The 22,018-nt window shown below is 47.1% G+C and overlaps 1 protein-coding gene and 1 pseudogene across 4 annotated transcripts; both read right to left on the bottom strand.

Annotated features, from left to right (window-relative positions):
- Positions 1-5,478: 5,478 nt before the first annotated feature.
- Positions 5,479-18,545, bottom strand: Sf1 (splicing factor 1). 4 transcript variants are annotated; one of them, XM_051145972.1, is made up of 13 exons: positions 18,105-18,545; positions 16,331-16,459; positions 13,399-13,474; positions 10,282-10,434; positions 10,022-10,111; positions 9,513-9,696; positions 9,305-9,420; positions 9,094-9,201; positions 8,170-8,350; positions 7,622-7,899; positions 7,287-7,346; positions 7,002-7,181; positions 5,479-6,228 (listed from the first exon to the last, which is right to left on the bottom strand). In XM_051145972.1, exons 1-13 carry the CDS (start codon positions 18,133-18,135, stop codon positions 5,979-5,981), a joined length of 1,836 nt encoding a protein of 611 aa, XP_051001929.1. In that variant the 5' UTR covers positions 18,136-18,545; the 3' UTR covers positions 5,479-5,978. The 4 variants fall into 4 exon arrangements, with proteins under 4 accessions (XP_051001929.1, XP_051001928.1, XP_051001930.1 ...); XM_051145971.1 differs by having other exon boundaries at positions 7,626-7,899; XM_051145973.1 differs by having other exon boundaries at positions 7,287-7,341; positions 7,626-7,899.
- A 1,128-nt stretch (positions 18,546-19,673) lies between these two features.
- Positions 19,674-20,273, bottom strand: LOC127189784 (high mobility group protein B1-like; annotated as a pseudogene).
- Positions 20,274-22,018: the final 1,745 nt, after the last annotated feature.

Below are 22,018 nucleotides of genomic sequence, written 5' to 3'. Positions count from 1 at the left end.
CAGGCTATTTCAAAAGCTGGCTGCGCCTCCAGGGTAGCAGGCTGAGGGGAAGAACTGGGTGTTCTACTCTGATAGCCAAGGAGTTGGATAGCTACAGGGTCTAGGATAGCCAAGATGTTTCTGAGAACTTTCTGCCTGGCAGTAGGCAGGATTCTGAAATCCCCAAGCAGCCTCACTATGTAGCCTAACCTGCAAGCCACTCTCAGGTCTTTTCAGGTCTGCCTCTGCCCCTACCATGGGCACAATGCCCTGCTCATTTCCTGGAGCTAGGTTATCAAATATAGAAGCTAGGAAGAAAACACAGATGCTCACCCAGAGTGGGAACACAGCATGGATAACCTTTTTCTTTAGACATCTCAGTGCCTAGGGCTTCATGCATATTAGGCAAGTGCTCTACCACAGAGCTACGTCCCCAGCTCCACTACCATTTTTAGTTTTAAAAATTGTATTTACTATTGTGTGAGTGTGGGGTACACAAATGAAGGTCAAAGGACAATTTTGGCAAGTTGATTCTCTCCTACCTTGGGTTCCAGGAACCAAACTAGGGTCATCAGGCTTGTACTTTTAGCCAGTGAAATCATCTTGCCAGCCATGTTTTAGTCTTTCAAACATTCTCACTTTTCAGATGTTTACTAGCACTTTGTATAATAATGGCTTTCGCTACATTTTCATGCACGTATATATTTTGATCATACTCCCCAAAGCTCTCTAGCTCTCTGCTGATTCCCAACAAGCCAGTCTACATGTGTGTGTGTGTGTGTGTGTGTGTGTGTGTGTGTGTGTGTGTGTGTGTGTATCACGAGATCACTAGGGTTGCTTATACAAGTGTGGATGAGGTCCTTTACTGGAGCATGGCATCTAACCTGTGCCTAAAGCACTGCAGAAAATGTCTCCTCCCCCAGCAACTACTCAACTACCCACTGGTCATCAGGGAGGAGTGGTGCCTTGTGACTCTCTTCCTCCTCTATGACAGGATATTGGGAAGACCAATCTCACACAGGTAATCACAGCTGCTGGGACCTCAAGACTGCCACATCTATGTCATGACCTGAAGATGGCACCACACAACACTCCACTATCCCTACATTCTTCCTGTGCCCTCTGCTATGTTCAAGCTTTTGGAGCTGAGCATTCAAGTCACATACACTCAACATTTTGACCAGTTAGGAGTATCTGTAGTTACCACTGTGCTCCTTCCCTCTGCAAAAGGAAGCCTCTGGCACTAGGGAGATGGCCTAGCAGTTAAAGGGCACTTGCTGTTCTTCCTGTGGACCCAAGTTTGGGTCCCAGAACCTTTGTCAGCAGCTAACCACCACCTGTACTCCAGCACCAGAAGAGCTAATGTCCTCTTCTGTCATCCTTGGACAACTGCAAGGGTATACACATATACATATACAAAACTAAACGTGCTTGGCATGGTGGCACACACCTTGAATCCTAGGACTCAAGGGCATGCAGATGTCTGTGAATTGAAGTTGACTTCAACACTAATCTATAGCCAATCTGATGAGGCCATTCAACAAAATTACAGCAGTTGCTCCCCTAGAAGGAACTATATCCCCCTATGAGCATTTAACTAAGCTTACAGTACCGGATGTGAATTCCTTCCTGCGGACATCACAAATTTCAAATAGTAGTTCATTACCTCCGAGAGACTTGTCCCCATTGCATACACCCACAGCTGAGTAAAACTGTTGGCAATTCTCTCCAATTAGCCCGCAGAATACCTTCTGGCACTACAAGATAGGCTTCCTCCCCACATCCAGCTTCTAATCTGTAACTGAGCATGTGGTACATCAACAGTGGGTATTGTTTTGGAGCCTCCCTGACTTTTGTGTGCATGCTAGAGATGAAGTGTCCTGTTGTAGCCTGGTGGTGGTGATACATGGCTTTAATTCCAGCACTCCAGAGGCAGAGGCAGGAAGATCTCTGTGAGCCCAAGGCCAGAGTGGTCTACAAAGCCAAGTTTGAGGACAGCCAGGGCCACATAGAGAAACCCTGTCTTGAAAAACAAGAAGTGTCTTGTATCACTCTACCTCATTCTTGACACAGGGTCTCACTGAAACTAGAGCTAGGACAGTGGTCAGCAAACTCCATCTATCCTGGGTGCATGTGCCAATTCCCCATGACCTCAGGTCCTCATGCTTGCATCAAAGTGCTCTTTCCTACTGAACTATCACAATAAAATTTCAAAACACAAGTGTGGCTCTGGTTCATCATAGGGTTTCTCTGTATAGCCTGAGCTGTCCTGAAACTAGCTCTCTGTAGACCAGGCTAGCCTTGAACTCAAAGATCTGACTGTCTCTGCCTCTTGAGTGCTAGATTAAAAGTATGTGCCACCACTGCCTGGCCATCATAGTGATTTTTTGGCAAATTTCACTTTGGAGTTCTGGCTGTCCTGAAACTATACACCAGTTTGGCTTTGAGCACAAGGATCCATCTGTCTCTGCCTCCCAAGTGCTGGGATCAAAGGCTTAGATCACCATTTTTTAGTTTAAAACAAGATCTCATCATGTCCCAGCAGAGGTAGGTATGAGACCAGCCTGGTCTACAGAACAAGTTCCAGGACTCACTTTTGTAGACTAGACTGGCCTTGAACTCACAGCGATCCGCCTGCCTCTGCTTCCCGAGTGCTGGGATTAAAGGCGTGCGCCACCACGCCTGGCCTTTTAAAAAAATTCTTGATTTATTTTCATCTCATATCCATGCCTACTAACCCAATTTTGTGGCTACTTTCTCTTTCATAAAAATTCATTGACAAGTTGTACTCTGCAAATAGTCGTGGTGGGCGTCATAACAGCCACTTTGACTAGCCTAAACTTCAACCTGGCCTCAAATTCAAAGAACCTGACTCTGCCTTCAAGTGCTGGATTTAGAAGAGTGGACCCCCACACCCAGCCTTACACTTGGCATTTTCACATAGGTAGTTGGCAGCATTTGAACAGTCATATTACCATTTTTCTTTTTCTTTTTTGGTTTTTCGAGACAGGGTCTCTCTGTGTAGCTGTGACTGTCCTGGACTCGCTTTGTAGACCAGGCTGGCCTTGAACTCAGCGATCCGCCTGCCTCTGCCTCCCAAGTGCTGGGAGTAAAGATGTGGGCCACCACCGCCCGGCCTTTCTTGTTTTTTGAAGAACTTCTCTGCTCTTCCTCTATCAATCAGCCCCTACCCTCTGACACTCCATTTCTAATCCAACCTACAGTTCATGGGTTACAAAGCCAAATGTTGGCCAGCTCTGCCAAGTCTAAGGGCTTGCTGTAGACTTCCCCCAGGAGCTTTCTGGTATCTCCAGGGCAAGGCTCCTTCCTTTATTCTACACATCCTACTCCAGCACAAAACCTGCAGGCTCAAACATATCGGTCTCTTTCACTCTGTCTCATCTTTACTCAGGAACAGGGTTTAGCTTACTTCCCAGAACCCTGAAAAATACATCCAACCCAGACTAAGTTGGAGCTGTCTGTAAGTTCCTGACCAGAAACCTGGCCTCCCCGCCTGGACCTATATTGGGTTCCGATAAAGCACTTAAGTCTCAAGAATACAGAGACCTCGTGTTGACCATTTCCTAGCAGACATGTCCCTTGCTCAAGTCTAAAGCAGTAGAGATAGTGCTGCCAGCATCAGAATCTGGCATCAAGTGAGGCATATCCCTGATACAATAGGATTGAGTGTTTCCTATCTAAGATGCCATAGACCAAATGGGTATTTCCCATCTAAAAACTGACACCATGCTCACATGCTTGCCTTCAAACTGTTAACAAAAGCCAGCAGCAGGGTGAGGGGGAGAATTGCAACACACTGCACAGGAGGGGGGCTGGAGGATAGCTGAGTCGTGGTTAAGTCATTTATTGATTGTATTTCTAAAACCCACATAGTGCCACTTTGCCGCTTCCAGGGCTTCAAAGAGCTAATTAACCACCCAATGAGCCCACCAGGGAAACCAAGATTGTGAGGGAAGCAATGAGGTAAGGCCAAGGTCGAAGAGGGTAGTGAGGCCCTGTCCCCCACAGTGAGGTTAAGGACAAAAGGAAAATCCTTTCGTTTAGGGCCCACCTGAGTCCACTTCTTAAAGGATGGGCTGTAACAACTATGGACAAGCTACTGGACAAACCAGACCAGCAGACAGCTCTGCCCAAAGACCTGGCTCTTACAAAGACACAAGGAGGAAATCTTCTGGTGCCATCTGCATACTATCTACTCCCCTAAATAGAACTACAGAAGACCCTTTACAGAGGTACCCACTTAGGTAGCACAAGGGCAGCATGTTTTGCCCCCACCACTCCTCTAGGCCTGCATTGCTGGCAGGCTAAGAGCCACCAGCAGAGAAAGAAAAAAGCCACTTGGCGGTTTTAATTTTAGCAGCTCTGCGCTTGACAAGCAGGATTAGTTGGCCTGACCTTTAGTGTTGATGCCTCCCAGGTCCAGGTCCTTAAGTCAGGTGGCAGCTAGTAGACACAAATCAAAACTGGAGCTCATCAAATATGGGGGTTGGAGCCCAAGGAAAAGGCCATCAAAATAAGAGACCACTGAGATGTAGAGTGAACCTGGTTCTCAGTTACATCAACTAAAAACAGGGTGGCGGCTGAAGCCACTCATATCAGGAGGTAGAAGCTGGGGCCAGGTGTTAACAAAGTAGGTAGGGTAAACTTTGGCACTGTTGCAAGTAGGGAAAAGGAGGTTTAAAAAGAAAAGAAACAGACCCGGAAAACCACACTGCTCTTTTATTCAATGGGACATCTCCCCCCCCCCCTTTAGCGCAGTGTTGAATCAAACACTGAAAAAAGCCCAGAAAAATGACTGTATATAAACCAGTGAAAAGAACGCGCATTACACATTATAGTCAACATAATCACTCCATGAAGAGGGGAAGGGGGCAAAGAAACAGAATAAAGAACAAAGGGCGCAAGCCCCAGACACTGCGAAACATCCTGACGTCTGGGGTCAAAATAAAACAGAAAGGGAAGCTTTCCAGGAAGGAGAGATGCAAAAGGCCTCAGAGGCAGCTTAGGTGACCAGGAGCATGGAAAAGACTCCAGGCTGGCAGTCAGGTCTATAGTAGCTTGGACTATGCCACTTTCTGCTGGCAGGAATGCAGGAAGATGTGAATTCCAGGGCCAGATTAACCCTATCTAGCAATGTGAAAATTATTCTCAAGACTCTTTAAAAGGTGACAAAAATAAACCATCCATCTTTGGGTGTGGCCAAGGCCTCTCAACGATTTATAACCATTGGATACCAAGCCTGTGCCCTAAACCATTTGCTCCTCTCTCCTTGGGAGAAGGAATGGCGACAAAGGAAAGGATTCTATCCGCAGCAGAAGTCCGGGGAGAGCATCTCCTTGGATGGAGTCTGAAGAAAGGAAGAGATAAGGAGATAACAAAGGAAAAGGATAAAAATTAATAAAATTTTCACAATACGGAGACAGCGTGTTCCGTTTCCGTCCACAAAAATAACTCAGGCTGCTTTGCTGAGCTATCCTGTCTACCAGGCGCGTTGCTGAGGTTGTCTGCCTGGAAGGGTCCCCAATGGGCCCGGAAAGTCCTCACTCTTATGGCTCGGGCCATCGCTGCCGCGGGGAGGGATCCTGGCGGCCCAGTTTGGGGAGAGGCAAAGGGAGTTGGGTGAGGAGAGAAGAAGACAAAGAAGACACTCGATGCTACAAGGCGCCAGGAGAGCCCAAGCTAGCGCCTCTACTACCACCTGCCCATTCCCAAGCGAGTCCAGTCACTTGGCCCAGCCCAGTGCGTGCACACACACACATGCGTGCACACAGTCACATGCGTGCATCCCAATGTCTGGCTCCATACGGTGAGGTTCGGCGTGTGTTTAAACGAGACCAACTCTCTATGTATATAATATATATTTTCTTAAAAAAAAAAAAAAAAAACAAGTCTAGTTCTGTGGTGGAGGCGGTGGAGGAGCTGGAGGCATCCCGAAGGGCGGCATGCCCGCCACCCCCATGCCCATCATGGTGACAAAGTTAGAAGGGTCCATGGGAGGCGGAGGAGGAGGGGGCGGGGCATACATCATGCCGGCGGAACCAGGTGGCGGAGGCGGCGGAGGGGGAGGGGCCCCGGGCGGCAGAGGCGGCTGGACCCCGGGGGGCAGGGGCACCATAGTGGGGTTGCCTTGCATCTGAGGGGCTCCTGGAGAAGCTGCGGCAGCCGCCTGCTGCTGTTGCCATGGCGGGATGGACCCTGTGCCAGCGCTCGTGGTGGTAGTCGTCGTATCTGGGGTAGTAAAGAAGCCCAAGGTCACACGCGCGGGGGTACACCGCGGCTCTCTGCGGCAGCTGCCTTGGGATGGGGGACTACGGGCGCCTGCTCCTTGCTTGGCATGCGGTACGGTGGTGGGGGGCGGACGGGCAGGGCTGTCCTGGTGATGGGAGTGGAGGGGTGGGCAAGACTACCCTGGGGTCAGCCTCATGGTCTCTGGACTTAACAAAGTAAGCCCTTTGTCACCAATGCCCCTGGAGGGGTTAAGGGGAAAGTACCAGACACAAGAACCGGCTTTGACATCCCTCCGCCCAGCCGCCGCCACCACCGAACGGCACATTCAACCTCAAGCCCACAGCTGCTGCTTTCTTTCCCTCTGATCCCCCTCCCCCTCCCCCTCCCCTTATCTCTTCAGTCTCTCAGGCCCAATCACAACCCCCTCAAGAACATGCATGCACCATCCCATTCTTGACTCCCGTGCACAAGGCACGGCCAAACCAGCAGCTCATTCAGCACTTAGCCTGGACTTCTAGTGCTCTTACCTACAATGGCAAGCTCCCCTCCAGACCTCCCACGTCTCTCCCAAACACAACCACAGCAAACATCAGCTCTCCTCCCAAAACATTCCTTTGGGCCAGGTAGCCTGGCTTTCAACCCCATGGCCCTCGCTGAGAACAGAGTCTCCTCACCCAAGGTGTCTCCAGCCCATGTGAGATATGAGATTCTTGTTCCTCTCAGCCCCAGCCCACATCCCACCCACCCCCACAAGCCCAAAATACTCTACTCACTTTGCTGCCATGGCAAGGGGGTGCTGGAAGCCATACTGCTGCTGGGCGGAGGGGGTGGTGGAGGCTGCTGCTGCTGCTGCTGCCATGGAGGAAGAGGACCAGAGGGAGGAGGCGGGGGCTGCCCACTGGGAGGTGGCGGCGGCGGCGGCATCATGCCCATAGGCGGCGGCGGCATCATACCTGCAGGCAATAGAGTCATGCTTTAGAGACCAGACCAGGGTCCTGGGCTAGAATCTCCCAACTCACTCCCAGCCCTAAAAAGAGACCCCAAGTTAGTAGCATTACCTTTTCCTTGATGAAGGCGATAGACCCCAGAGCCCACAGGCGTACTTCCCAGGTACTGATCTTGATGGAAGGAAAGAGCAGGGACTTAGCAGGACATTTGAACTGGTTGAGCAAGACCACCCCAATACCTTTCTCAGTCACATGGCTTTTTGAATTATTAACCTCCCTAAAGTTCTGTCATAATAGTAGGTGGGCCTCCCCACATAGGTCTTCCATGAGTCTAGGCCTCAACAAGATTCAGAAAACTGGTTAGCCAATCAGCGCTGCTTATAGCTCAGTCACAGGTATGAACCTATTCCCCTGCCAAACCCCAAGGTTTCTGGTCTGACACTTACTTACCCATTGGAGGAGGGCCATGATGCCCAGGTGGGTGGGGGCCCTGGTTCATCGGTGGCGGTGGTGGCTGCATCCAAGGTGGTGGAGGTCCATTTGGGTTGTGCTGCATGGGGTGTCCACCATGCCCACCTGTCAGGCTGGGTAATGGGTGTGGGAAGCTGTGGGGGCCACCTCCAGGCCCACCAGGCCCACCTCCATGCATGCCATGGTAGGGCCGGTTCTCTGAAGGACCAGAATATATCCAGGGTGGGTGACTCTGAGTTGTAGACATGAGAGACTAGATGAAAGCATTTCCTGCCAATGTCCATGCCTGCTCCCCCTGGTGGCAACATTGTTCTTCTGACTGTGTCAGAGGACACTTAGTCCTAGAATATGTCAAGGACAGGATCCTCCCATAGTAAGAGACCCCACAAAGGCCAGACATCCCAAAAGAACAATGTTGCCAGCTACATCCACCTCTAACTTTACCCCAAACCCTTGGCCATAGCTCCTAGTCTCTGCAGAGGAGAATGGAGGAGCTAGACCAGAAAACAGTCCCAGGGCTCACCGGTGGTGATGGGTTGCTTGTAGGAGCAGCTGGTCTCGGTGCACTGGCCAGTGGTGTGGTGGCAGGTCCAGAGGTGGAGCCCACAGATGCAGGGACAGGAGCTTCCCCTAGCTCAGCCATAAGGGACAAATATTCTTTATCGATCTGTGCTTTATCCTGAGCTGACTGAGGGTCACCAGGCCTAAAGTAAGGTCAGAACACAAACAAAAGGAGGTAAGACTTAAGAGCTCAAATTCTGTCATGTGTGATCCTTTTTCTAATCCTTCACTGGGAATAGTTCTTCAGTGTCCATTCTGTGTCTGTATTCACCAGCAGTGGTCCTGGGTTAGAGGTTCCAGGGACCAACCACTGTACAAGATCCTCACCTCTTATCAAATCCTATCTCTATGGGGATGGAGATGGCTCAGCAGTGAAGAACACTTATAGTGTTATTGCAAAGAACATGGGTTCAATTCCCAGTGCCCACATGACAGCTCACAACCACTTGTAACTCCAGTTCTAGAGGAGCTAAAAGCCCTCTTCTAACCTCCGCAGACATCAGGCACATACACAGTACAGACATATAACGCAGGCAAAACACTCAAATTTAGAAAAAGACAAAAATTATCTCTATCTTCCCTGTTTGAGGGGATTTATGCAAGAAAAACTGCATCCAACTTCCTAAAAAGAAAAGGCAGTCTTAACAAATCTTAAGCAGTGAAGGTAAATTAACACTACACCCAATAGAAACATTTATAGCCAGAGTGTAAGTTTCTGGACAAAACCTAAGAAAACAGGAGGTTCTACATTTGTAGTCACACTACCCAGCCACATTCACAGAAAGGATGCTGCTCTGGTGCATGAGATGAACCATGAGTCAGTATGGAAGAAGGATCCTGAACACCAGTAGGCTGCAGGAGAGCCACTTTGACAGCCAGACCTCACCTCTGAAACTTGCAATCTGAGGCAATGTGGCCAGCCCCTCCACACTTGGTACACACGGTAGTATTGGTAATGCTGCGTGTCTCTGAGCTCTGCCAGGGTCTTAAGATCCTGTTGAGGTAGAGAAAACAATTTTTAAAACCTGTAGAGACCACCTTTCCACTTCAAAAGGTTCTTCAGGTTTCTATGCAGTCTTTTCAACACTATCACTGACCTGTTATCATCTTCCCGCAGAGTGCCATTCAAGCGAGCCAACTCTCGAAGCTGCATCTTCCGTAGGTCATTCTGGTCCTCTGGGGTTTCAATACCTTGCTTCAAGATGTTTCTGATCTATTAAGACACACCGGCGCTGATTGTTAAAGCACTTGGTGAGATCACCTGGGTTTCCAGCAAGAGGCCTTCTGGGCTCACCACACGCCTACCTGTTCTACTGCCTTTTTGACATTCTCCATTGTATTGGCAGTGACTAGAGCATGAAGAGGTTCGTCTTCCCCTGGCAACATTTGACCATCTTTACGCCCAACTTTCCCTTCTTTCACAGATCCTTTACCCCGTATCATGATCTTGGCATTGCATTCCTTCTCAATGTTCTTCAAGGTGTTCCCTCTATCAAAGGCAGAAAACACTGTTTACACAACCTGTGCTAACTCCTATTTCGCAAAGTACAAGGGATGGTTTGAGTAGGCATTGGTGGGAAACTGCAAAATGCAGAGCTCCAGATTCCCTGATCAAGGAGTTCTAGATTAAGGTCATCCACATATCAGAATTTTACTTCTGTACAGATAACAAGGGTGGGTAGAAGTGGTGATAGCATGCATCATCAAGTTTAAGGCACAATTCAGCAAAAACAAGTACCACACACCAAATTTAACACCAAAACCCAACATTCTGAAGGGAAGTAAATGGGTGCCATAAACTAGTAATTACTTACCTGGGCCCAATTAGGAGACCCACGAAATTGATTTCTGGGTACTCATCTTGGGGTATCATTACTTTATCACTCACACGTGTTGCTGGAGGCCTAAGGAAAAAAAGACCATCACCATCTCTTTCTGGGATGTGGCAGACATAACCCAAGCTCTTCTACAATTAATCAAGGATAATTTGGGGAAACAGTGTGTAGTAAACCAGTATTGCCCCAGTAGGTCACATATGATCTGAACGTGCCCTTGCAATGTATCCTCTGCTTACTTGTAATCTGCAGGTGGTTTAAAGTCTGGGTTGAGAGCAACCATCTCGGTGATGAGGGTGTGCCGCTCCTCTTCAAGCTTTTTGCGGGTACGGAACTCTCGAGTGTTAAGCCGCTTCCCCTCACTGTTGTAGATTGGTTCAGGGGAAGGAGACCTGTGGGAGACAGATCCCCATTACTGTTCTGACCCCTACTCCTCTTGCTCCCACATGGACTATAACAAGTCTCCCCAGCCCCTCTGTATCTCAGATCCTAACAACACTCTTCGGAGGAACCGACCATAACGTGTGCTATTCAAGATCGTGTGGAATGAGGAGATGGTATCTGACTTAACATTAGGCAAACTGGTGTGTGAGAAAGGGGGAAAATGCTTTCACTTCCAAAAGTGACCAGGGAACAGCCTACTAAAGGGAACCGTTCGCGAGTGGCAATAACAGGATCACCCCCCTGGAGGATTCTTGCCAAATGATTCATTTGAAAAAAATGTATAATAACCCAATTTGATGAACCACAGAAACCCCCAAGTTTAGGTGAACTGTGCCTATCAGAAAGAGCATCTGTACCCCCTTGCCACATAGTGAACACAAGCTCGTTCACCCAAAGCATCTGGGACTCAAGCTACTGTAGCTACTTGGCCCCCACAATGGAGAGAAATGGTGCAAGGCTTCGTCTCTGCTTTTCCTTCAATGGCCTGGCTGGCTGTTCGAGGTGGGGAGTCTGGGTAGAGAAAACCGTTAAAAGTGCTAAAGCTGCAAATGCAGTGCTAAAGAGGCTGCAAATGCAGATTTGGTCAAACACTTGTCTAGGGTCTGAACCTGCCAACAGCAAGGGGGAACTATAATTCTCCGCCAGAGTTTACAAGTCCAGAAAGCAGAAATTTCTCTCTCATTTTTAAGGAGTAAAATGCTGATGCTACAAGCAAAAATTTAAAAATATATATATAGTAATGATAAAATGATCAGTTTACCACAGCTAGATTTTTGCGGTAAAAAAAGAGAAGTTACAGTCCTAGAACTGAGTTAAGATTACAAAAAGGACATAGCTTGATACTCTGTATGAAAATTTAGTAGCAGCTGCAAGAAGGGAAGAGACCATGTGGATCAGGTTATTTTAAAAACATCCTGAAAAGTAGTCCCAACCCCTACACCCTTGGTTTAGTTGAGAAAACTGTGCCTAGTTGGAGAGCAAGAACTGAACTCGGCTGCTCCCACTGTCTTCAGCCTAAAGGGAACCATGTCATACCAGGTTACACACACGATGGAATAAAAGGTCAGGTTTGTTTGTAGCTAATGACGACTAAATGACACCTCCGTTTCTAGCATCTGTATGAACTGTTAGCACAATCCAGTCATAGTGAACACAAGCAAACATCCCCAGCTCGTTACTGTCATCTTACACACTTAAGTCTACAACAGATTTTAAAACATTTTAATTGTGCAAGTTAAGCAACATCAAAATAGCATCAAGTGGCTTAATTTTGAAATACACCTTAAGAAATAATCTTATTAAGTTAAGAAACTCATATTTTCCTCCAACCTGGGCTTAAAAAGCAAAAGCAATCAGGCATTAGGGCCTCTCAAATTTGAGCATATACAGGGAGGAAAAACCCTGCTCTTGTTTTACTCATTTCTAGCATGTCCACCCCACTGCTATCTAGAATTGAGTATTTCTAACTAATTACCAAATTGTACAAGAACCAAATTGGCCTCTTAAAGGCTTCATAACCATTTAACCTCTTCCCAAACTGTGGAAGTGAAAAGCAAAAGCTAGCAATCTAGAGGTTAGACTGGCCGGACTTCTTCACCTAGAAGAGGCATCAGAGACATCAACTGCACTCTAATCCCAGTTCTCCAGGAAGCAAACAAGGTTTGTTAAAAACTCAACCTTTGGAGGAATTGCCTGGTAACCTGTAGACATACCATTAAGGGGGGAAAGGCCAAAAAGGCACTAAACAGTTGTGGTCTATAACCTATAATACAAATCTTAAAAAATTAAAAAACAGTGGTGGCGCACACCTTTAATCCCAGCACTCGGGAAGCAGAGGCAGGATATCCTGTGAGGTTAAGGCCAGCCTGGTCTACAAAAGTGAGTCCAGGACAGACAAGGCTACACAGAGAAACCCTGTCTCAAACAACAAAAATTAAAACAAAAATCTCCAAATCAAAAAAGAAATATAGAGAGTACAACTTTCCAACCAAAATCTATACATAAAAATTATAACAAACTGATAAGCAAAAGGTTTTAAGTTGTTTCATGGCATGGGGGGAGCAGAACTGTGTGTGACTGCTAAAGCCATTACCAGGACAACAAAAGCCAGAAACATCTTCAAAGCAATCTTTTCAACTAGCTATGCTACATGCACTAGATTTCAGTAAAAGCTTATTGTCTACTAAATGAGCAGACTTTAGCTGTCAAAGACCTATCAGGCAATAAAATTTCACTTAAAATGTTCCTCTCTCACATTAACTTTTCAGTGGTGAGAGAGACTATAAACTGAAATGGTATGACCACAGCTGTTTGAGCCCCACATTGCCTTTTAAAAACAAAAAAGTAATAATTTAGGGATTGGTTGCTTTGCCTTCCCCTCCCAAAACCCACAGGCAATGAATAGCCAAGGCTGAAAATTAACTGGCAATGAAGGAAGTTGGTTAGAAATCTCCTGATTTTTAAAACAATCTCAAAGCCACAAGCAGGTAAGACTTCAACAAGCTTGGCCTGCTCAAATTCAATGATGGTTAAAAATACCCTCAAATCCCTGCATATCATACCCATGAGAAAAACTACCCCTGTGCTTTCAGCAAAAGCAGCCAGTGAAAAGGCAGGTTAATGGCCACCCCTCACTGTCCCTAGGGGTGGGTAAATTACCAAGTTAAAATCTACATGCTTACCAATTAGAAACCAGTTATCCATTTTCTTTTAACTTATTCTCTCATTAAATTTCATTCCAATTTTGTCTAACTGTTAACTGAGCATACATTCTGCTAATTAAACCCTGGTCAGAATACCAGTCGTCTTAACTAGGATTTTATTGAACTGACACAGTATGTTGCCACCAGTAAAAAACATATTGAGAAAAAGGTAAAAGCGTTACTGTCAGCTGGTTAAAACTGTTTCCCAACCTGTCCTCAGGGTTAGGGGGGATGCCCAGGTCTCCTGTGCGCAGTTTACGAGTCAGGTCTTCTATCTGTAGTTGCACTGGAAGAAACCAGGTTAGGAAAGAAAAAAAAAGGATGGAAAAAAGACAATGTTACCAAAAAACATCTCAAATCTCAATAACAAGCATGAAGAACTCGGAGACTTTGAAAGGGACGACTGATCAGTGACACACTGAGGCAAAAACCCCCAACCACCTAGCAGCAGGAGTCCACTTATATCTACAGTTAATTTTCACTCAAAATGGTTATCACTTAAGGAAGCAAACAGTTTGTTGGAAGAGGAGTTAGCAGTTAAGACTGTTCACTACAGCTTATAATTGTAATTACCAGGAGGTATTCACCTCTCCCTTCCCCACCAACACTTGCTTAAGATTAGCACCCTGAACCAAAGGCATTTAAGATATCACCAGTACCTGCTTCCCACCAAACTCAGGGAAAGTTCTATTTCTTCAATAAATATTAAACACAGCCCAAAATTACTCAATTAACATGGGATAAACAGAAATAGCAGTTGAGCAAACATCAGTTTCATTAAGACCAAGTTTAAAACTCTTTAAGCAAGACATTTAATAACCAATTCAACACCTTATAGATTTGTATGTATATTTTCTGTACACCAGACTTGTACTAAAGGAGTTCCCAGTATCTGCAGCTTTTACTCAAATACTAAACAAACCACATACCTTTCTTTATAATCCAGTGGGCCTAAAATGCTATAATTTTTGTTTTTTGCTTTCTATTGCTTTTGGTTTTTTGAGCTAGGGTCTCGAAAACATAGCCCTGGCTATGCATAGTCTTCTGGATCACACTATGTAAAATCAGGCTGCCTAGAAATCAGAATGGCCCACCTCTGCCTCATTGGGTTAAAGGTGTTTGCTACTAAATCAGGCTATAAGTTTATTTTCAGACCAACTACTGACGTCTTGGGAAGGTGTGTAGAAGATGTTAAGTGAGGGTCAGGAAGAACAAGAACATATGTGGCCCCAAGGTTTGAAACAGAGATGAGGGTTTCGCTTAAAGCTGCCAGTACCGCAGAAGAAATGTAACACAAAGGTATGATGGAAAACCTGAGTAGCCTTTCCAATATGTTTATAACTACCTCTCTTATATCTTTATCATGCCCCAGGTTTCAGAGCAGGCGGTAAGGGCATGGTTTACTTACAATTAGAATAATGCATACCTAACTACAGATAATTCTAATTTTAAAGTATGTCTCACAGGACTGTAATCTCTATGGCTCAAACATTGATTTAAAAATAGAAACAACAGCCTGGTCTACAAAGTGAGTCCAGGATGGCCAAGGCTACACAGAGAAACCCTGTCTCAGAAAAAAAAAAAAAAGAAAGAAAGAAAGAAACAAACAAAAAACCCACACCAGGCGGTGGTGGCACACGTCTTTAATCCCAGCACTTGGGAGGCAGAGGCAGGTGGCCTTCCGTGAGTTCGAGGCCAGCCTGGACTACAGAATGAGTCCAGGACAGCCAGGGCTACACAGAGAAACCCTGTCAGGGGAGGGGAAAAACAACAACAAAAATCAATAGTGAGAGAATTTGGACAAAGCCAAGTGTGTGCTAAGGGAAACGGTTGCTCTCCAAACTCTTTTACTCCAACAAATTCTAGGCTGCAGTCAGACATTAAACTCAGAAACTTAAGGGTAAAAGTAACTACCAAAGACAGCCTCTTAATTATAGGATCGAACTTGACTAAACTAGCACTGAAGAATAAACTAGAAAAGGCTATCTCCCATGAAGAAAAAAACTAAACTAACTTCTAAGACGATCTACTTCAATGAAAGGTGTAAATAGTCTCTAAGGGCTTAAAGCATTAACTAGGCCTCCAGAGGAAGAGAAGGGGGTTGTAAAGTATAAAGTGTTTCTCAGATTTTGTGTTCTTGGACTATGACACCACTAAGGACATTTTACAAGGTTACAAGGTCCAATACTGGTTTATTGACACCCAAGGGTTGGGTAAGAGGTAAACAGCAGCAGTGGGAAAAAGTAGTATTAGTACTTTGACAAGCAGACAATTCCAACGCCTCAAAATTCTCAGCAATCTAAAATCCAGGAAATGAAGACCCTTCAGATTTAGACATTAACCTTGAAGCTGTGTTTGTGAAAGTCACAGCTTCATGGACCCACGAGGTTTCTGCCCCAAAGAGGAGGTTTACTTGGTTAGTTGAAAGTGTTTATCAAGTGCACTTTTTGAGACAGTGGAACAGATATATAAAACTTGCATTAATGACCTTGGTTTTTAAGTAATTTAGAGGTTTAACGTCAACTCTACTGTGGACAGTAACTTTTTAAATTCTGCCACCATCTCATCTCTAACCAAACAGTAAACCCTTTGCAGCAGAGTCCTTTTCTGGTAAATTACAAGAGCCTTCCTTTTTTAAGACAGCTCTCTAAAGACCAAACAAGAAAAGAGTGAAGGGAAAGATTAAATTCAACAGAATGGGTGAACTGTAAATACTTTCAAAGCCATTTTTATTTAAACTGTTTTGTACCTACAAAAAGCAAAACCACATGTTTTAGGGAAAGGGAACCATGACATTATAGTGAAAGGCCATGCTACAGAAAGGCACCTGTTTTCCAATACCTGCAGTGTTGGCCATTGGGGCCTGTCCAGAGGCAGATAACATCCACCTACCTCATCAATGAGCAAGCACAGTAGCTGAGAAGTGGCTGCTTAGCTAACACCTATTTGCCGCTAAGAGCAGGCCCAAACAAGAAGCTATAAATGCAGCACTGGCCAAGCAAATCAGTTTACGCCAAAGCTATGAAAGCACAGCTGCTCATACCTTGTTCCCAAGACTAAAATCTCAGACTTTCAACAGGTTTGTCACTGAGAATAAGAACTGTAACAATCAAATGCACATGGATGCAGAACATGTATTTACCTATGTAAGCTCTTTCTTGTTCCCGAGTCAGCCCAGGGGGGATAACTGTAGGCATGCCTGGAATCACTGTCTTCTGTTCCATTGTGTCTTGATTCCAACGACTCCTCTTCCTCTTCTTACTTGGGAAGTCTAAAGACAGACAAAGCCCATCAGGTGGCAATAGGAACCACAAGAACGACTACCAACAGGCAGTCCATGAGAACTAAGACTGAAACAGAAATCCACCTAAAATTTAAAAGGGAAAGAATCAAAAGAATCGAAACCTCAGGGGTCAGAGAAGAAAACATGCAGCCATTACAAAGGTATCTGATCCTGTCAGGAAAGTTAAGGAACACTTCACATTTACATTTGTCCTTTTTCCCCCCTGGAAGAACTTGCTAGAGAGTGCAAAGGACAAGGACAAATTTTCTTTTGTGGTGTTCACAACACCAAGGTTGTTGTTGCATGTGCTAGGTAAGAGCTCTACCACTGAAGCATACCTCCAATTCTTTGTTTTGGTTGGTTTTCTGAGTCAAGAGTCCCTCTTAAGAACCCTGGCTGTCCTGAACTATATGTAGACCAGGCTAGCCTCAAACTCAAGAGAGATGCACCTGCACCGCCTCCAGATTATTAAGATTAAAGGTTTGAGCCACCATGCCCTTGCTTCCAATTCTTAATGCATAGAAAACCAGAATGAAGTGTTAAGAAGATGCACAGTATCTATTCTGAATACTTTAGAGGGCAGAAAAGAGACAAGACAGATGGAAAGAGAATAAGGCCTACAAAGTATTTGGAAGACAAGCTTCAGGAAGACACAATAAGAACCAAGTCTCTTGCCACACATTACTAAGTGAAATAGCCCATCTTTTAGGAAGACCATCCTCACACTTGGCAAGACCAGCACTTATTTTCCTACTAGTGGACACTTGTCATCACAGCTATCAAAAATTTCCCTGCATTTACCACAAAAGGTTTTCTATTTCTCAGGATTACAGGCCCAGAGCAAAAGCCTTTTAAAACAGCACGGGAAAAGCTGGTCACTCTGAGAACCTTCTAGGAAAAAAAAAAGGAGATAAACAGCCTTAATAAGAGATCGAACCAAAACATCATTAGAAGCCTTCCAAAATCATCTTATTGTAAAAAGAGATAGTTTTGTCCCGGGACTGGTCTCCCCTTTCAGGTACCTAAAACCATATAGAGAACCACGAACACGTCATTACGTGGAGCTTTTCACACTCCTGTCCTCCACACCAGAAGCTCATCAGGGGGGCAACAGGTGGCCCCTTCAAGCTATCAAGAATTGCGCCACAAAGCCTGAACGCCTCACTGCGTCTGCGCAAAGGACGCTTCCTCCCGCCCTTCCACCTCCCACGGAGCGCGTGCGCACTCCAAAGCCTCCCGAACCAGGCCGCGCCCGCCAAAGGCCTCCCGTGCCCGCGCCCGCGCGCGCCCCTTGCCGCGTGCAGCCGCGGTCGCGTGCCTCTCGGTCGGCCGGTCCGGCCGGCGAAACGCATCTCGCGCTCTATCGGCCCGACTCACCAACGCCGCCGCCGGCCTGGCCCGGCTGCTGGTCTTGGCGCGGAGGCGACGCTCGCTGGAAGACGGGGCGGCGCGGGGGTCGGCGGCTGCGGCGGGTACGAGGCGGCTGGGGTCGGCGGCGACGCCGCTAAGGACAAGGCCATCGGCAAGGCCTCCGGTGATGCCCAGGGCGGCGGCGGCCCCAGCGCCAAGAGGCACGGCTCGCTGCCGCCTTTGGGCCCAGGAAGTGGGGGAAGGCCTGGTAGGCCCAACTTACCCAGCGGCGTGGCGTTCGCTCCGGTCGCCATGGCGCCCCAGGGGACCGGCACCAGCGGCTCCTCGTCCTCGGCTTCTCCTTCACGAACCTTCCGGGGCTGGGGGGGTTGGGGGGGGGAGGGGGCCCGACTACGCTGCTCAAGAGCGCGGGGAGCCCGTCCTCTCACGCGGCGGGCGGCGGCGGCGCCAGACGCACAAAGAGGGAGGAGAGAGGACGCCGCGGGGGCGGGCTGGGGGCGGCGGGGCCGCGGCCTGGATTGGGCCGGCCCGAAGGTGAGGTCGGAGTCCGCGGCCTCCGATTGGCTGGAGCGCTAGTCCTTTTCGATACGTGTCGGGATTGGCCGAACCGTTAGGCCAGGCGACGAAATGGCGGCGGGGCCGGGTGAGCTGGGAGGTGTCGCACCGCGCACTTCGCTTGTTACAGCGCGGAATGAGCTCCCTGGCCGGAGAGGCGGGGTATATGGGGCAGAGTCTGTGACGTGGAGCGAACGGCGAGCTCATTGGCTGAAGGCTTCGTCGTGCCTCAGGATTGGCTGAGCCGACTCCCCTACCCTCCCCCCCGCACTCCCGTGGGGGGGGGGGAAACAAGGAAGCCGGAAGGGGACGGAGGGGAGGCAGGAGTGCGCATGCGTCGTGAGGCCAAGCGGCCTCCACCCGCTCACTGAAGGGGTGGAGAGGAAGCCCTAAGTGACGTTAGTCATTGTGCCTGAGGTAACCAGGAACCACGGGGAAGGGGCGGGCTCGAGCGGACGAACGGGATACGTCGACGCCTCAGGTAGAGAATTTCCTGTTTTCTTTGAAAAAAGGTGCTACGGAATAGCTGTAAGACAGGGGTAGGTTTTTTGTGTTTGCTTTGTGTGTGGTTTTTTTGTCTTTAAGATTTTATTCTGAGCTTAGTGGCGCCCGCCTTTACTCAGGAGGCAGAGGCAGGCTGATCTCTAAGAAAACAAGGTCAGGTCTGCAGGGCGGTGATGACGCACGCTTTTAATCCCAGAACGCGAGAGGCGGAGGCAGGCGGATCTGAGTTCGAGGACATCCAGAGCTACACAGAGAAATCCTGCCTTTTTTTTTTTTTTTTTAATTAAAAAAAAATGTATTTACTTAGAAGCATTCAGAATGTCAACAAAACAGCCGCAATTTTTTTTTGCAATTACAGAGTGGTATTCAGTTAACAGAACAACAGTTATCTTCGTATAAGCTGCATCGCAGACAACTGAAGATGGAAAAAACAAAAAAGGGGCGGGGAAAGAAAAGAAAAAAGAAACAAAACCTACCGTCCCCATATATAACTAATTTGTGGTGTGCACCAAGAACCTGCTTTAAATTTCCATGCCAATTTACAACCCCCAGCCTGTACCAGGCAAGGTCAGCGGCCATTGAAAATACCACCAGGGCAGGGCTAGCTAAAGACACATTCGGTAGTGTGTTAACTATACAAAAAAAGACACTGCACAGTTTAAAAACAAATCTTACACAGCCTTACATTTCAATTATTTTTCTTTAAAAGGAGTGAGTTGTGTACAGGGGGGTTAAATTCTTTATAGACAAGAAAAAAACCGCTAGAACCAACTTATGCATCATCTTCCTCATCTTCTTCCTCATCGTCTTCCTCTTCTTTTTCTTGCTCTTTTCAGCCTTGACCACCCCCTTTTTCGTAGCATCAGGCTTCCCTTTAGCTCTGTAGGCAGCAATAGCCTTCTCGTGCTTCTCCTTCAGCTTGGCCGCCGCCTTCTCACAGGGCTGCTTGTCGTCCGCAGCCGTGTTGTTCCACATCTCTCCTAGCTTCTTTGCAACGTCACCAATGGATAAGCCGGGTGTTCTCCCTTGATTTAGGGCCGGTACTCAGAACAGAACAAGAAGAAGTCCGAAGGAGGCCTCTTGGGTGCATTGGGGTCCTTGAACTTCTTTTTGGTCTCCCCTTTGAGGGGGGGGGATGTAGGTTTTCATTTCTCTTTCGTAGCGAGCCTTCTCAGCCTTTGCCATGTCTTCAAATTCCCCCTTTTCCTTAGCAGACATGGTCTTCCACCTCTCTGAGCACTTCTTGGAGAACTCTTGAGAAGCTGACGGAAGCGTCCAGGTGCTGCTGCTTGTGCTCCTCCCGGCAAGTTTGCACAAAGAATACGTATGAAGACATTTTGCCTCTCAGCTTCTTAGGATCTCCTTTGCCCATGTTTAATTGATTCTGGACACCTCAGGCACTGCTCACAGGTGATGCACAAACAGATATGCAGGCAAAATACCTATACACACAAAAATCTCAAAAATGTTTTTTTTAAAAAGGGCTGGAGAAATTGCTCGGCGGTTAAGAGCACCGTCTACTCTTCCAGACGACCTTAGTTCAATTCCCAGCAACCACATGGTGGCTAACAACCATCTATACCCTCTAATGCCCTCTTCTGGCCTGCAGGTATCCATGCAAATAAAGCACTCACATTAAAACAAAAAAAAAATTTTAATAACCTAAATAAAGGAACTGAGGCAGAGTTCAGTAGTAGAATGCTGGCTTCGTATGGACAAGGACCTAGGTTTGACCCCAGACACTGAAAGTCACTGTGCTGTAGCTGCCCGTGGCAGGCTGTGGTATTTGAATGAGAATGGCCACCATAAGCTCTTTTTTGTTTCTGTTTTTTCTGAGACAGGGTTTCTCTGTGTAGCCTAGGCTGTCCCGGATTCCCTTTGTAGACCAGGCTGGCCTCGAATTCAGAGATCTGCCTACCTCTGCCTCTGGTGTGCTGGGATTAAAGGTTTGAGCCACCACGCCCAGCTCATTGGCTCTTAATTGAATGCTTAGTCCCCAGTTGGTAGATCTGTTTAGGCAGGATTAGGAAGTCTGGTCTTGGTGGAAGTGTGTCACTAGGGATAATTTCAAAAGCCCACACCAAGCCTAAATTTTTTTTCTCTCTGCCCTGTGCTTGCTGATACAATGTAAGTTCTCAGGAACTGCTACAGTGCCATGCCTGCTGCCATGCTGCCCACCATGATGGTCATGGAGTCACCCTCTGAACTCTTAAGCCCCCAGTAAGCTTTTTCTTCTAAACTTTCCTTGGTCATGAGGTATCTTCAAAGCAATAGAAAAGTGGTGGTGGAGGCACAGCGTAGCAACCTTTGGAACCCAGATCATGGTGCCGGGAGTGTGAGGGAGCATGTGGTCCATGGCCTGCAGCCTGTACCATGCATGACTTCCTGCCCATCAAGGGATAGTGCTGCACACCAGACCCACGCTGCTGCAGGATGAGTGTGGTGCTCTGGAAAACATGCAGGCTGCCGGTGAGCTCTCCTCTGTCAGGAGCGTAAGTCAATAAAGCACTTGCAAAAAGCCTGGAGCTTGTCAGCAAATCTGTGAAGGTAGTTGGTTGAGCAGGATGACACTGATCAAGAAGCATATGCCAGCCGGGCGTGGTGGGGCACGCCTTTAATCCCAGCACTTGGGAGGCAGAGGCAGGCGGATCGCTGTGAGTTCGAGGCCAGCCTGGTCTACAAAGTGAGTCCAGGATGGCCAAGGCTACACAGAGAAACCCTGTCTCAAAAAACCAAAAAAAAAATTTTTTTTTTAATTAAAAAAAAACTTCCTAATGGGTACAGATAAGCACAATGTACATGTTTTCATAATATCCTATAGTACGTATTTTGACTAGGGGTTAAGCCCTGGTCTTTAGAATTCATGAGCTCATCGATGGTAAAAGTAGTTATAAAGCTGGATTTGATGACAAACCACCCTTTAATTCAGCAGGCAGAGTTTGAGATCAGCCTGGTCCATGTGTTACAGGCCAGCCAGATGGACCCTGCCTAGTTGATTATAAGAAAGCCATCATTCAGAATAACAGTGTTGTAGCTGTAAGTCTTGCATTGAAATGTACACCTTTTTCATACCTGCACTAGCTCCCAAATAATGACACAGACACCTGTTATAGCTGG

The sequence above is a fragment of the Acomys russatus genome, chromosome 5, assembly GCF_903995435.1.
Source record: "Acomys russatus chromosome 5, mAcoRus1.1, whole genome shotgun sequence".
Taxonomy (NCBI): domain Eukaryota; kingdom Metazoa; phylum Chordata; class Mammalia; order Rodentia; family Muridae; genus Acomys; species Acomys russatus.
The sequence above is the reverse complement of the archived record's forward strand: the minus strand, read 5'-3'. Positions and strand labels throughout refer to the sequence as shown.